We start from the raw sequence: 14,230 nt of genomic DNA, 5'->3' as shown, positions 1-14,230 counted from the left end.
CACTGATAGTCTTGGTGATGTCAAAGGGCTCAGGTGATATGTTTCTCACCAGATGGCTATACATTATCACCATCACGTTTGTATCCAATATAAAACATTTGTACAGCAATAAACCAATGGTACCGACAAGAGAACATGCTTTGAATGTATCTTGGACATGTGTTGAATGCATCCTTTACATATCTGACAATTGTGAATGTGTTCTGCATGTAAAGTATAGCAGTGCCCTCAACTGTAGACAGTTACCTCACAGATTGATAAACTATTTATGCTACCCAATCCCCCTTTTTGCGCAGCAACCCATATACAGCCGAGACCCACGAAACATTCGGCCTGGCTGTCACTGACATAGCAGTCATCTCTGCGCCTGAACACAATGCTCTGCATGATCTTTATAATCTTGCAAACTAGTAGTCATCTCTGCTAGTAATTGAATAGGCACCCGATTCCGATTACTATTTACATGCAGTGTAACGCTCTTTTTATTTTCATGTGTGCCCAAACACCGGTCTTCCGAAGGGCTCTCTGCCATGCTATGCCTCGAATCCATAACAATGGCACTTGGTCGATATACAAATAACATAAAACAGTGTCCGTATCCTCTTGATATTTGAATTTAAAACTAAATTCTGTTCTGGATTTAATATGTTTAATTGATCATTTATTTCAGGGCTTATGAATCAGACAAGGATCCCTTGCAGGAGGATTCCACTCTTTAATAAGGTTCCTTTGTCTAGGCAAAACATTCAAGTTGATCAAGTGAGTGAATGAGCACCTCCTAAATGTGCAGTTGAGGATCTTGGTGACCACTGCACCAGTGTGAACAGCATTATCAATTTAGATACTGTGCGCAATAGCTGATCCCCCCCCCCTTATAGAGGCAAAAATAGCCTTTATCATGTGACAAAATTATACTTCGTAGACATGAGTTGTGTTGGTACATCTTCTGTGCTTTTCTGGCACAGAATATGCAAAAGCTCCCTGGTGAAAGTTCCTACCCAGGAATGAGACATGCTCAGTAATAAGCACAGAATTTATTGTTAAAAATAATTTTAAAACAAGATATTGAAAAACTAAAAAGTTACGCTACCCTACAAAAAGTAGTCGAGTGAACACCACAAGTAGCTCCTGCGACTAATTGCCTCTACCAACAAAAGTACAATAACGTGGTGACCATACCAACAAAACCCCACTCTACATGCGTAACAGAATGAAGTGAGCCAACGCCATAGCAACCCATATATTCTGCGAAGAAGGTACATGCCTCACAGACCCAGTCAGGCTTTGTGAAGAGGGAGAGTAGCCAAGTGCATGCACACTGATGAGGAGATAAATGAAACCGCTTAGTAATCTCTTCCCTTGTCCACTGCTGAAATAAATGAAGCCCCAGGGCAGCACTGAACCAAATAGGAAACTAAAGTGAGTGGTAGGGTAAATAATATGTTTCACTACACTAGAGAATTGCCTTCGTGATATATTCAACTGGATGAATCTCAACACTTCAAAATCAACCCAGGCAAAACAGAGATAATGATCGTTTCAAAAAAGGGAGGAGACATCAGCTACATCCCCTGGCTAAGAGAGCTCGGCACCACACCAGCACCATCATCAACTATAAAAAACCTAGGGGTCCTGAAGGATAACAACCTCACTCTAGAGCCACAAGTAAACGCTCTACTCAAGAAATGTTTCTTCCTCCTGCGAGCAGCAAAAAGGATCCTAACGTTCCTGTTGTTCGCCAACAAAACACTTACCATCATCGCTCTGATCATATCCAGTGTAGATTACGCCAGTAGCCCATACCTGGGCATGCCCGAACCACTTCTAAAACAACTACAATGCATACAAAATGAGGCAGCCAGGCTCCTCCTCAAGCTACCCAGAAGAGAACACATCACACCTGTGCTAAAGATACTACACTGGCTACCATTAAAACAGCAAATAAAGTTCATGTCCATGTGCATCACCCACAGAGCAATACACAAACAAGGCACAGAATTCCTAAGCGATAAACTACGCCTACCAACAAGAACACTAAGATCAAGCACCGACATCCGCCTGGAACCAAAACCCTATAACAGAACAAAACTCGGAGGATCCTCTTTCTCTCACCAGGCACCGAAAACCTGGAATGACCTACCTAAGAATATACGGAACACAACAAACCACCTAGCATTCAGGAAACAACTCAAATCATGGCTCTTCATAGCGTCACTACAACAGCGACGCACTAGAATGCCCACCCCGTTAAACAACGATGAAAATAAAACCAACCTCGGTCACTCCCAAAATGGACATACAAAGAACCCAAAGAACGGACCCCACAACAGACCATAAGGTATCATGGGAAATAGCCACAAAAGGAGGTCACCATAGACTGACCACATACTCAGACCGAGACGAAAGCCCTTAAACTACTCATCTACTGCCTCCCGGCCGTACCGTATCCAAACCCCCAGCAGGCACATTTAGATAGAAAGTTTGCGAGAGGAGACCACAACAGAGGAGAAACAGACACCCAACCCACACTAATCAATCCATCAGCATTAGAACTCCTACAGAGCTCGCTAGAATAGAACGGTGAGGAGCAATTAGAACACTTACAGAGCGCGCTAGAACAGCACAGGAAGCGCTTCACACAAACCTAAAACCCTGTCAGGGGTATCCCCTTCGCCCACCCTGATGAGATTGGGAGGATTAGCGAGCGCCACACTCGGACAGATTTCTGAATGTTAGCATGTTAAACTTCATACAACCCATTAACACATTTCTGCAGACTTATCTCACTCAAAAACCCACACACACTTCACAACACTGCAACAACACATAAGCCACATCAACAGCACACGAGGACTGACACTGATCTGATACTCGCACCAATGTTCAGCACCCGGTGTATACCGAGTTGAAGCTGCCAATAGAACACCACTCCTCTCACTATCCTACTCCCGCTTCACCTACTAACCCATCCCACCTTCTCGTTGGCAGATCCGCCAGAGCGCCTGGGGACCAACTCCGTTGGTGACGGTGCGCGGTACAAATACCTTTAACATTTATATTTAGCGCTACAAACCCTCAGGCATCCGAGCGCTGCACCCACGGTGTGTGGTGCTAATTTATTGACTTCGGAAGGATGAAAGGCTGTGTTTGGCCCTGCCGGGATTCGAACCTGCATCGGCAAACACTGCACGGATGTCAAAGCAAGCGCTCTACTCGCTGTGCTATCTGACCACCATAAAGAGGAAATGGGAGAGGGAATGATCTTTGTCTATAAAAAGCCAGACAGGGTCAGCAGCTCAAGAGTTTGGGAAGCCACTGGAGAGCTGCTGAACCTTGTGAGCCTTAAGGAGCACCCATGCAAAAGAGCTTAGGGTGACACTGGAAGGCGAGTCTCCTGTAAAAGAGTGATTGAAGTGAAAGAAAAATGCCACTTAGATTGCTGGAGTGCCACATCAACCCTGCATCCTGATGGCTGAAGAAGCCTGAGAAACTTGTGAAATAAACCTTCTTTTAGGTCGGAGGAGGCAGACGTAAACCCTAAAGTCTGCAATGACCAAAGTCCTGAACGAAGAAGTAGTGATGGGAACCTAGAGACTGAGCGACCAACACCGTGAAAAGGAGTGTAACATTGTAACCCATTTTCAGCTTTGCAATCAATATTTTAAATTTAAATATAGAATTCTCGTTTGTTCACTTAGCGATCCACTCCGACATTACAGGAAAAAGGAGAAGCAGGTTGGAGAAGATGGTTACTTACTGTCTGTAGAAAAGAGGCGTGGGTGAGCACAGTATGTGGGGCATGGGTGGGCTAAGTCCTAGAATGCTGTGGCATGTTGCGCACAGACCGCTTGAGAAGTTCTTAATGCGAGATCCTCTGACAACGCTTTCATAACCCTGCCCTGTAGGACTTCCAAAACAATTAAAACAAGCATTGGCAAAGCCAACAGTAGGACTTTCGTGTAGACATGGGAAAGGTTCTTGCCAGGCAGAGCATTATTGGTATTAACTGGCCATGGATGGTAGCAGGTGCAAAATGATGTGGGTACCTGGGCATCTAATAGCAGTGCCTGGCAAATACATACACAAGTAAAAACTGCTGGCTTTGCCAATGCTTGTTTTTAACAAGACTACAGTGGTGGACACTCGGAATGCTTATAAATCGAGTGGCTGAAGACGGACCTCGTAAGACATTTTTATTACACCAGTAGCGGGTTTACAACTCCAATTAAGTGAGATTGCTCTGAAAATACACTGGCAGGCACTTAAGAGTGCAAGGTTTGGGTACGGCTTGATTAAAGCATGCTCAAAGGGTTCCGGCGAGGAGGTTGTTTTGGGCAGGGAGGGGCAGGAATTGGGTGCGAATGGCCATAGGAAGTAGTGAATGGGTGGGAACATAACCAAACACCTACAGGCTGTGTGTCCCCCCCCATATGCCATTCCTCCACATCTGTGCTCTAATGCAGTAGTCGCGGCTAATAGCGCAAACTAAAAAGCAGGGAGAGCAGGACAAAAGAAAAAATACTGGATGGACACAGAAGCAATTAAACCAAATTTGCACATGAAGGTATTCTACTGAAAATCATGTCAAGGCTTGAGGTTTGGGAGACTAAAGTTTGTGCACATAGGTACAGCGCAAAACAAACTGGATAGCAGTTGCCGTCCTACCTTGAGAAGCTTGAAGCGGGAAGCAGGAACAATGAAGTGACGGTTCTGTTTCTTAACGCAAATGCTGCAGCTGCAATTTGCAAAACAAGAAGTAAATTGCAAGCCACCACATATAAAGTGCCACGATAAAGAGGCAGCTGAATACAAATGAAAAATGCAGTAGATCCTTCCCGCATAGAAATCTTTTTGGTGAGAGATGAAATGAGTATCAAGCACACACACAGTGCAGCCGGAATAGATACACCTTCTTTCCCTTTTTCCATGCCATTACAAAGTTACTTCCGTTTCCCCTCATTATCGGACAAAAAAAACTAACACTAAAGGGCCTCATTACGAGGTTGGAGGTAGCCATGGCGCCCTTAGCACCATGGCTGCCTCCAGACTCGTTCCGACTCCGCCCTGGTGAATGGAGCAATTACCGGTCCATTCCAAGGTTGGCGGGACCAATAATTCCCCATTCACCAGGGCCCTTCCCCATTCCCATTTGAGCCCCCCACAGGGCTCAATGGGAATGGGGAAGGTGCTAATAACGGTACCGCAAGTTGCAGTACCATTATTAGCTCCAGAGTCCCTTTGCGGGTCCCGTCCTTAACACCTGGAAAAACCAGGCGTTAAGGGAGGACCCGCAAAGGGAACTCGTAGTAGGGCGGTAATGGATTACCGGCACCGGTGCCCTTACCGGTGCCGCTAATCCCTTACCGCCCGCCTCGTAATGAGGCCCGCAGCACCAGCTTGAAGGTCAATTGCTAAAACAGAAGACAACTTTGGCTTCTGAAAAGGGTTCGATTGCACCTTGAATGAGATGTTTTATTTGACTACAAAAATGACAGTCAAAGGGCAAAGTGAGATTGAGGTTTTCCGCGTCTATGCACTGAAAATGTACACATTCGTAAACCAGCTGGGGAACATTGGGTTGATGGGACTACTGAGATGTGGATTACCAGCCTGATGAGTTCCTTTGACCCTGGCCACCCGATCAGCTTCGTAGAATTAGAGAATGGAAAAGAATCAGCATAACAATGAAACCAAGAGATCAACAATACTCACTTGCAGTCAAAGACGTGAAGATCAGTTGATGCCCAAACTTCAAAACGCACTGCTCCACAGTGGCAACCGCCATTGTGTTTAACAAGGCCTTTATATTCACTAGATGTAGAAAAAGAAAACGAAAACAGAAATGAGGAAAAACCAATATACATTCACTGTTGGTTCACTATAAGGGACAACATGGTAAATCATAAACTGATCGTCACCAGTCCCCTTACTCTAGACTCTTGGGAGAATTTTAAGTATTATAATTTACAAAGATTAGACATCCACTTAAGGCACTGAATGTCTACAAAGGGTTTGGCAAACCGATTCACAAACTATTTCAGAATACACGGAGTATACCAGAAGGCTATCCATGGCTATGTGGCCATGCAAGGGTATTGAAGCAGACCCCAGCTTTGAATGAATGCATGCCTGTGGGTGCTTACTGTTAGGCAAGAAATGATGTAATAACCCTGTGGGAGACTACACAACACTTGTTCTCTTGGTAGTGGGACTGAACGGCCAGGCTTATCTCAAGAGGGGTAAATGTGAGCTGTAGAGCTATAGCAATGACTTTCACAAATACATACAAGTATCCAAGTAACACTTACACTCAAGGATTCAGTTATAAATAATTAACATCAGTTTTTAAATAAGCATTCTTTAAAAAGGGCAATATATGCAACACATATACTTTAAAATACTTTTCCAGAATCAGCAAAAGCTTTAGAGATGCTTTGTACACACTTCCTACACCCGGAGGTGACTTCATCCACAAGGACAGTAATGGCATTCATATATCACCAGTGCACTTTGCAGATTCTGAGGTTTGCAGAAAGGAAAGGTTAAAGGAAGGAAAAGGGTTAAACAGGTACTAAGGGCATGCAAGTATGCTTAAATCTTCCAATGAAGTCTAGACAAAACCTTTCCCAGCAATAATAGTTTAAAACCAAGTTATCACCTCTGAGGGACAGAAAATCTCAAAGTCAATGGACTACAAGAATCTGCAGGCAGCCGGACAGCCAAAGTCTATTGGAACAGTCTATGGAGCTGAGGCACTGCCAAGAGAAAAAGTCTTGCACAAAGTTAGAGAGTCTTTGTAGAAAATCACAGTAAGGTCACAAGCTTGTTAGACTTGTGGAAAGTAGAATCAACGCCAACAAAAATAGCTACTGCAAGTCCCAACTGACAAGAGCAAAGCTAAAGACACTTGAGGTAAGTACCCCAAGTCTGAGCAGTACCTCTAGTTAGAAGAAGAGTGGTCCAGAAAGCTTCTGTCGGGTTGCAGCGATGCAGATGCTGGGTTCCTGAGCCTCAGTTGTGGGGACAGGGAGGACATCTGGAGGACTCCTGCGATCAGCGGCACTTTGCAGTTTCAGCGCGTGGTAAACAGCACCACTGTGGATCTTGGATACCGGATGGGCTTCCTTTACTCCTAGAGTCCTGCACTCTGGTGAGGGGACTCGAGCTCGGGTCATCCTGCTTTCTGGAGGTCCTTAGACTCCTGGAGCTTCTGGCCGGATTGCAGATGTTTCACTAGACTACGGATTTCTCTACCTCTGGCACTCGGTTCCTGCAGCAGCAAAGAAGTACAGCTAGTCGGGGAAGATGGTCTAGTGGAGTTCGTATCGGGGTTAGTTGGTCCCACTAGCCCAAGGGAAGAAGTCGTCCCTTCCGGAGCTTCTCTTGTCGATCAGAAAAAGGAGTTTCAGCACAGCATCAGGGCTTCACCAGGCAATTCAAAGGTCCAGGAGGATACAGCAAGCTTAATTCATGTTTTTTTCGTTGGGTGTTCTTCCCAGTGGTCGACTCTTTTCTCTAGTCTCAAAACCCTCGCCCTTTAAGCAGGTTTCTCCCATTCATGCACAGCCTAGCTGTCACTCAAACAGCAGGGTGAATGTCCTGAAAGGACAGCCAGCCAGACAATCAGAACTGGCTGCATTCAGGCATTCCTAAAGACAAGGGACAGGGGAGTTTCGTAAAAACCTCCCTCACTTCCTGCCCTTCCAGGCACACTGGAGCCAGAGGCGGGTTTCAGTACTGAGGCCCGCCAAAGGCAAAATGAACAAAGGGCTGAAACCTGGCTTGGCGCGCAGAGTAAAACCCGAGAAAGACCTCACAAACAGAAAATGGCGAAAAAAGAAGACCAGGGCCATTTTGACAAAATGGTCACCCATAGGTGCTATACTGCAGCTGAGGATTCACACTGCGGAAGAAAAGCACAATGGTAGGAAAATTAAACCATACCACCAGCCATTTTAAGTAGTGACGGTAACATAAAAAATGTTACATGAGCGAGTAGGATAAGGGGCTACTAGGTAACTCCTAAGCACTCCACATAAGATGGGGTGTGCTGGACCTACAAAGAGAAAAAGGTAAGTAAAGTCAATTTCACTTTACTATTCTTGGAACAGTAGCCCACAGAAGAAAAGGTAAGGCTTCTCTGTGACACTGCACTGGAGGTGCCGTGTCTCACCATACAAAAGTTAGATGCCTATGGAGTCTGTGAGACTCCAAAAACAAAGGAAACACATAATCCAAATCAGGTCAAAACACACGAGAGAGTGAGAAAAAGGGTTCACTCCCTCAAGGGTTCAAATTAAAAAGTCCTTAAATCCAGCAAAAGAGCTGGGGGTCTCTAAGGTTGAAGGGAATTAGCACATAAACGAGAATTCCCCCTAACACTTGCAAACAAGGGGCGTGTGTGTGAGAATCATAACATTATAATACAAGTAAATGGTCATTTCTGCTGCGCCAACTACCACCATAATGGTCTCAGCACAGAGCCTTGTCAATAGTACATGCATAACGAGGACCACACCTTGCATGGGATAGTGTGTGGTAGGAGAAGAAAAGGGGTATACTCAGGGAATTGTACAGGCAGGTTCACAGGGTGATAGTACCGACACTATACTGGGTGATGTATGCCTCCTAGTGTTCTTTCAGTGGTTCTTTGCACTTTAAACAGTACTCATAGGGGTATATAAGCTTGCATGATGGGTTCAAAGTGTGTTTAAAGCCTTCCTGTTGGGTATTGTAGCTAGAATTAAGGTAATGGTAAATGCTTTTAAATGCACCATGATCCCTCAGGTAAAGATCATGGGGTTGCAGAGGGTATTGCGGTCTAAAACAGCCAGTTTTGACAGTATGGAGGTGCAAGTGCTGGGGAATTCAGGAAATGAATACTAGGATGGCTGTTTGACAAACCTAAACCAAAACATCCAGATGATTGAGATTTGTGATGCAGGTTCTGTCCGGAAGTACCTTACCTTTATTGGAGTTGAGGTTTCCAAAGATAAATGTTGGCTCTAGTTAAAGCACCAAACATTGAAAAAAGAAGGCGCACTCCTTTCACGAACTTTAGGATTTTCTATCACTTTGAGAAGGAAGAAGTAGTCAGGGAACACACGTGCAGCATGCACAATAGAGGACCATCATAGGTGATGAAGTTGTCATAGGACTCATGCCATTTGTGTGATGGAAATAAAGCAGAAGCCGCCAGGGCATTCAAAGATCATTCTGCCGCTGAGGACAGAGCAGCAACCATTGGCGGGGTGGGGTGTTCAACACTTAGTCACCAGTTCAATTCATTTGATAATCACGAGTTCAAATAGCTTCCAGAACACGGTGCTTCCTAACAAAAGAAAGTGACTTAAGAACTTCCTAAAGCTTTAAATCAGAACTGTATAGCTTTTAATGGCTGACAAATAGGATCTGCAAAACGGCCCACTTGGGATAGGATATATCTGCCTATGGCAGATGCATAATTCAAAGACCATGCCATGGGTCTGTGACACTTTATTTCATATGGCTATCCAGAAAAGCACTTCACGGTGCCCTATAGGATAACTAGATTCCCTTTTAGTGGCCCCAAAATGAAGCTAGGCCAGCTTGCCAGTAACATGGCACCCAAGCGCAGCGACTAGGTGATGGGGAGAAGCCCATATCCCTGTTACTGAGACAGAGGGCTTGCTCCTTCTCCCTCAAAGCAGGAGAGCAAAAGATGAGGAAAACCAGTAAGTCCTGCTGATCAAGAACCAAAAACTGCCTGTCCAAGATGGAGCCAATTGAATCGTCCGACATTGGGGACTGAGGGATGGAACTCCCAAGCTTACCAATGGTTGTGGGGAAAAGAACAAGGATGGCATCAGCAACCCTTTCCATGAATCAAAGATCTACTGAAGGAGCGGTGACCTATCCGTGGGTTGGAAAATCCAGCCAAACACTGTCAGGAGAGGGATTTGATGTTAACAGGAACAGATTGGCATATTCCAAAACAAACTGTCACCAGAAAGAAGTCTGCTTCGTTTGGTCATTGAAGTCCACCAGTGAATAACCTCAGGCTTCTAAAGCGTTCTCCTCTATTGGGCCCTTTTTGTCAATGTATGCCATTTGCAAAGCCTCAAAACCCCTAAAGGGATTTTCACGTGTCGTATAATGAAGAGAAAGAGGCCTGCAAGGACGCCTAATAGAGATAACAAAGAGGCATTTACCTGCAGAGCCCAAAAAAATACATTCAGTGAGCTGGTAATCAGTGATAAACGCTCCTTCCCATCTAACAAGAAAATCAGGACCGCCCTCCTCATCCTCCCAAGAAACATAATAGAGTCGGACCTAGGACTGTAGGGTGTCTGCATTCTCAATGTATGTCTTTGGCATAGTTATCCACATGCATGAAGCTGTATAGAATGTGAAAGCTGTAAGTTTGTCCTCCGTAAGCATGTCCCACAAATTGGAATACCAGTCCCATGGTAGATCTTAGGTGACATCTGACAGGGCTGAATACATCGTGTGATTAGCCAACAAGAACAGATCCAGAGTTGGCCAGTATCCCGTGTATTAAAAGACTTTCTTTTCAAAGTCTAGTTTGGTCGTGCACTTTTGGTCAAATCGACCAATTACACAGACATCTATATGTGTATGGAAATAGAGGGGAGGGTGGACCCTCCCATGAGAAAAAAAATTAAACTGGTCACATTCAGGTCGACCAAACTGCAGATTTTCAAAAATCCTTTAAAACACAGAACTGCATTGGCCTAGTAAAGGAGCATGGACACGTTCTGCCACGCCGCCTTGGTGACGAGAAGACAATGAAAATGGCTGAGATTGGAGCGTGTGAATTTTCCTATTGTATATGGCAAATTTCTTTAGCTAGCGTAAGCACAACTAGCAGAATTCCAGGGCTTTTGATTGCCATCAAGTAAAAGAAATGGCTCTGGAAGTTCTGTATTTAGAGGAGTGGGATGGGAAATGAGGCATGTTTGGTCTTACTTTAGCCATCATATTATCCAAGATGAAACAGAAGAGCCTAGTCTTGTAGTACGAGCCAAACTTGAATGTGTTGACTGTACCTCAGATCAGATTACAAACTTGCCTCGGAAGTGGCAAGGGAGAGCAAGTCTGCCTCAGAACAAGTGGAGCCAAATAAGAGCAGGTGGAATGAGTTGCATATTGGAGGTCTGCATCTGGACATGTTAAAACCGGGCCTCAAAATAAAGTTACTTAAGAAGTAATTATGTTACTGGGGCTTACATAGCACTTTTTCGCCATTTGCATAGTTTATGTTTGCTTTGGGTCTCATGAGAGAGGTGGGGTGTGTAGTGGACTAGCAGGAGTGGATTAAGGTAGCTTTTGGTAAAAGGTGTTGCAAGTTGTGTCACAGAAACCATGCTCAGGTGTGGGTAAGCATCTACGTATTAAAAAATGTGGTTATTATAATTATTTTTGTATAATTTTTCTTTCATAACACGCTTAATACCAACGAATGGCTCCTAAGAGTGGGAATCGGGATACGTACTTGTGTTGCGCTGCGTTGTCTTGCTTCCAAGACAAACGCGCTGCCCCTGAGCTTTCCGTCGTCCTCGGATGTGTGTTGCAGGGTGATGCCTGTTCAGGAGAACACGCAAAATCCATCATAAATGCCTCCCTTTCCTCTGGTATCTTTCCCGACGCATTCAAAACGGTGCATGTCAAAACCTCTAATTAAAAAACCTTCCCTCTACCCTCTCGGGCCCAAAAACTACCGCCCCATCTCAAACACCAGGTTCCTTGCCAAACTCATCGAACTGCCTACTCCCAACTAAATGCCCTTGTCGAAGCCAACAATCTCCTAGACCCCGCCCAATCAGGTTTCAGAGCCCATCACGGAACTGAAACCACCCTAACCTCAATCTGGGACGACCTTAAAATGACGGCAGACCCCGTGGGATGCGCCGCACTAATCCTTCTTGACCTATCTGCTGCCTTTCACACAATCAATCACTCAATCCTCCTAGACCGCATCCACTCCCTAGGAATTCGTGGAACTGCTCTTAAATGGATAGCTTAATTCCTCAAAGATAAGTACCAAATCACGATACTCTCCACCTATACCTCCCAAACCCGACCAGTCGACACGGGAGTCCCACAAGGAGCATGCCTATCCGCCCTCCTGTTCAATCTCTACTTGATCACCCTCCCACCAATAATTTGTTCACACAACATCCTGTGTTACAACTACGCTGACGACACTCAACTAATTCTAAAACTCCTGAACTCAAAACCCAACTCCCGACCTGACCTGGCCTCCTACCTCCTTGACATAGAACTCTGGATGACCCAAAGCCACCTCTTGTTAAACCCCTCCAAAACGGAAATCATGGTATGTGGCAACTCCGAACTTCTTCCGCACCCACTACCCTGGCCATCCGCCATGGGCAACTCACCGACCCCCTCCAACTAAGTGAAAAATCTTGGATGCACCCATGACTCTGACCTAACACTCTCGCGCCAAGTCAACAACGTCTCAAAGTCCTGCCACTACCACCTTAAAACCCTTAGGCGCATCTTTCCATATCTCTCCTTTCCCAACAGACTCTCCGCGGTCCAATCAATCGTTATATCAAGACTGGACTACGCAAACCCCCTATACCTCGGAGTCCACGCGTACCAACTGAATAAACTCCAAAGGGCACAAAACGCAGAAGCCAAAATGCTACTTGCGCTTGGCCCAAGAGACCACATCTCCCCAGCCCTTAAAACGCTGCACTGGCTTCCAGTAGCCCGAAGGGTGACTTTCAAAACCTTATGCATCTCCCATCGAGCAATGCATAAAACCAGACCTCAATATCTTCAAGACAAGCTAAAACCCTATCACCCCACACGCACCCTCCCTAAGATCGCTCTCAGCCGGCCTCCTAGTCATACCGAAGACAAACTCAGTCAGGTTAGGCAGATCATCATTCTCAGCCTTAGCCCCCACGCTATGGAACTCACTCCCACCCCACATCCGCCTAACTGAGGATTTAACGTCTTTCTGCAAACCGCTGAAAACCTGGCTCCGTACCAAACTAACCAAAACAGACTAACAGCATCTCAATGGCACCAATCCAACAAACTACCTGATGCGAGAAATTGACAGCTAATAACCCCTAATATAAACTAGAAGGACAAACAAAATTAAACAAGTAGATCAAAGCAGTGAAGTGGTTAATAAGAATAAATCATACGGAAACTGTAAAGAGATTTAAACTCCTGAAATGGACATAATGCATGAGGAGTGAACGAAGTGAATGGCATGGATGAAATAGCTAGAATGGATGAAGCGTGTGGAACAGATGAATGCGTTGAGTGGAAGAATGCATGAATGGAAGAACAGATGACTATATAGTTCGAATGAGCGTGTAAATCGAATGAGTATATAGACCGGATGAGTGTATAGAATGGATGAACATGTTGAGCGGATGAGTGTGTAGAGCGGCTGGGTGTGTAAAGCGGACGAGCGTGTAGAGCGGATGAGTGCGTAAACACAGAGAAGCGAGTAGAACGCAGGAGTGCGTAGAACAGATGAATGCGCAGAACGGGTGAGTGTAACCCGGATGAGTGCGTAGAACAGATGAGTATGTAGAGCGGATAAGTATGTAGAGCGCATGAGTGTGGACAGTGGACAAGTATGGAAGTGCGGAGAGTGTGTAGATCGCTGGAGCAGATGAATGTGCAGATCTGGCGAATGTATAGAGCGGATGAGTGTGGAGAGCAGATGCGCGCGGGGAGTCGTTGAGTTTGGGGAGTGGGTGAGTGCAAGGAGCAGGGGATTGCGTAGGGTGGGTGAATGCATAGAGCAGAAGAAGGTGTAGTGCATGCGAGCGGATAAAGCGGACAAACACCTAGAGCGGTTGAGTTACACAGACCAGGTGAGTGCGTAGAACGGACAAGCTTGTAGAACGGATGAGTGCGGAATGCATGCAGAGTGCGGGGAACGGATGGATGAGCGGAGCGGGATGGATGAGCTAAGCGGAAGAATGTGTAGAATGGAGGACTGCATAGAACAGACTAGTGGGTAGGGCCGGCAAATATATAGAACAGACGAGTGCATATGAAAAAAGGGATACATAGAGGGGATGAGTGCGTAGAGGGGATGGGTGCGTAGAGCGGGTGAGTGAACAAAACAAGTGAATGCATAGTACGTATGAGGGCATAAAGTGGATGAGCACCTGGAGCGAACGAGTGCCTGGAGCGAACGGACGTGTTGCGTAGAGCGGACGAGTTGCGTAGA

At 45.6% G+C, this 14,230-nt stretch overlaps 1 protein-coding gene across 1 annotated transcript in view; it reads right to left on the bottom strand.

Annotated features, from left to right (window-relative positions):
• CENPV (centromere protein V) overlaps nucleotides 1–14,230 on the bottom strand; it is a 64,631-nt gene that overhangs the window by 35,196 nt on the left and 15,205 nt on the right. Inside the window, exons 2-3 of the mRNA XM_069615213.1 lie at nucleotides 5,713–5,811; nucleotides 4,666–4,735 (exon numbers count right to left, since the gene is read on the bottom strand). Coding sequence (XP_069471314.1) covers nucleotides 4,666–4,735; nucleotides 5,713–5,811 — 169 coding nt within the window. The remainder of the gene's footprint in view (nucleotides 1–4,665; nucleotides 4,736–5,712; nucleotides 5,812–14,230) is intronic.

This window comes from Ambystoma mexicanum, chromosome 9, assembly GCF_040938575.1.
Source record: "Ambystoma mexicanum isolate Mex_15411 chromosome 9, UKY_AmexF1_1, whole genome shotgun sequence".
In the NCBI taxonomy this organism is placed as follows: domain Eukaryota; kingdom Metazoa; phylum Chordata; class Amphibia; order Caudata; family Ambystomatidae; genus Ambystoma; species Ambystoma mexicanum.
This window is presented reverse-complemented; position numbering and strand designations above follow the sequence as displayed.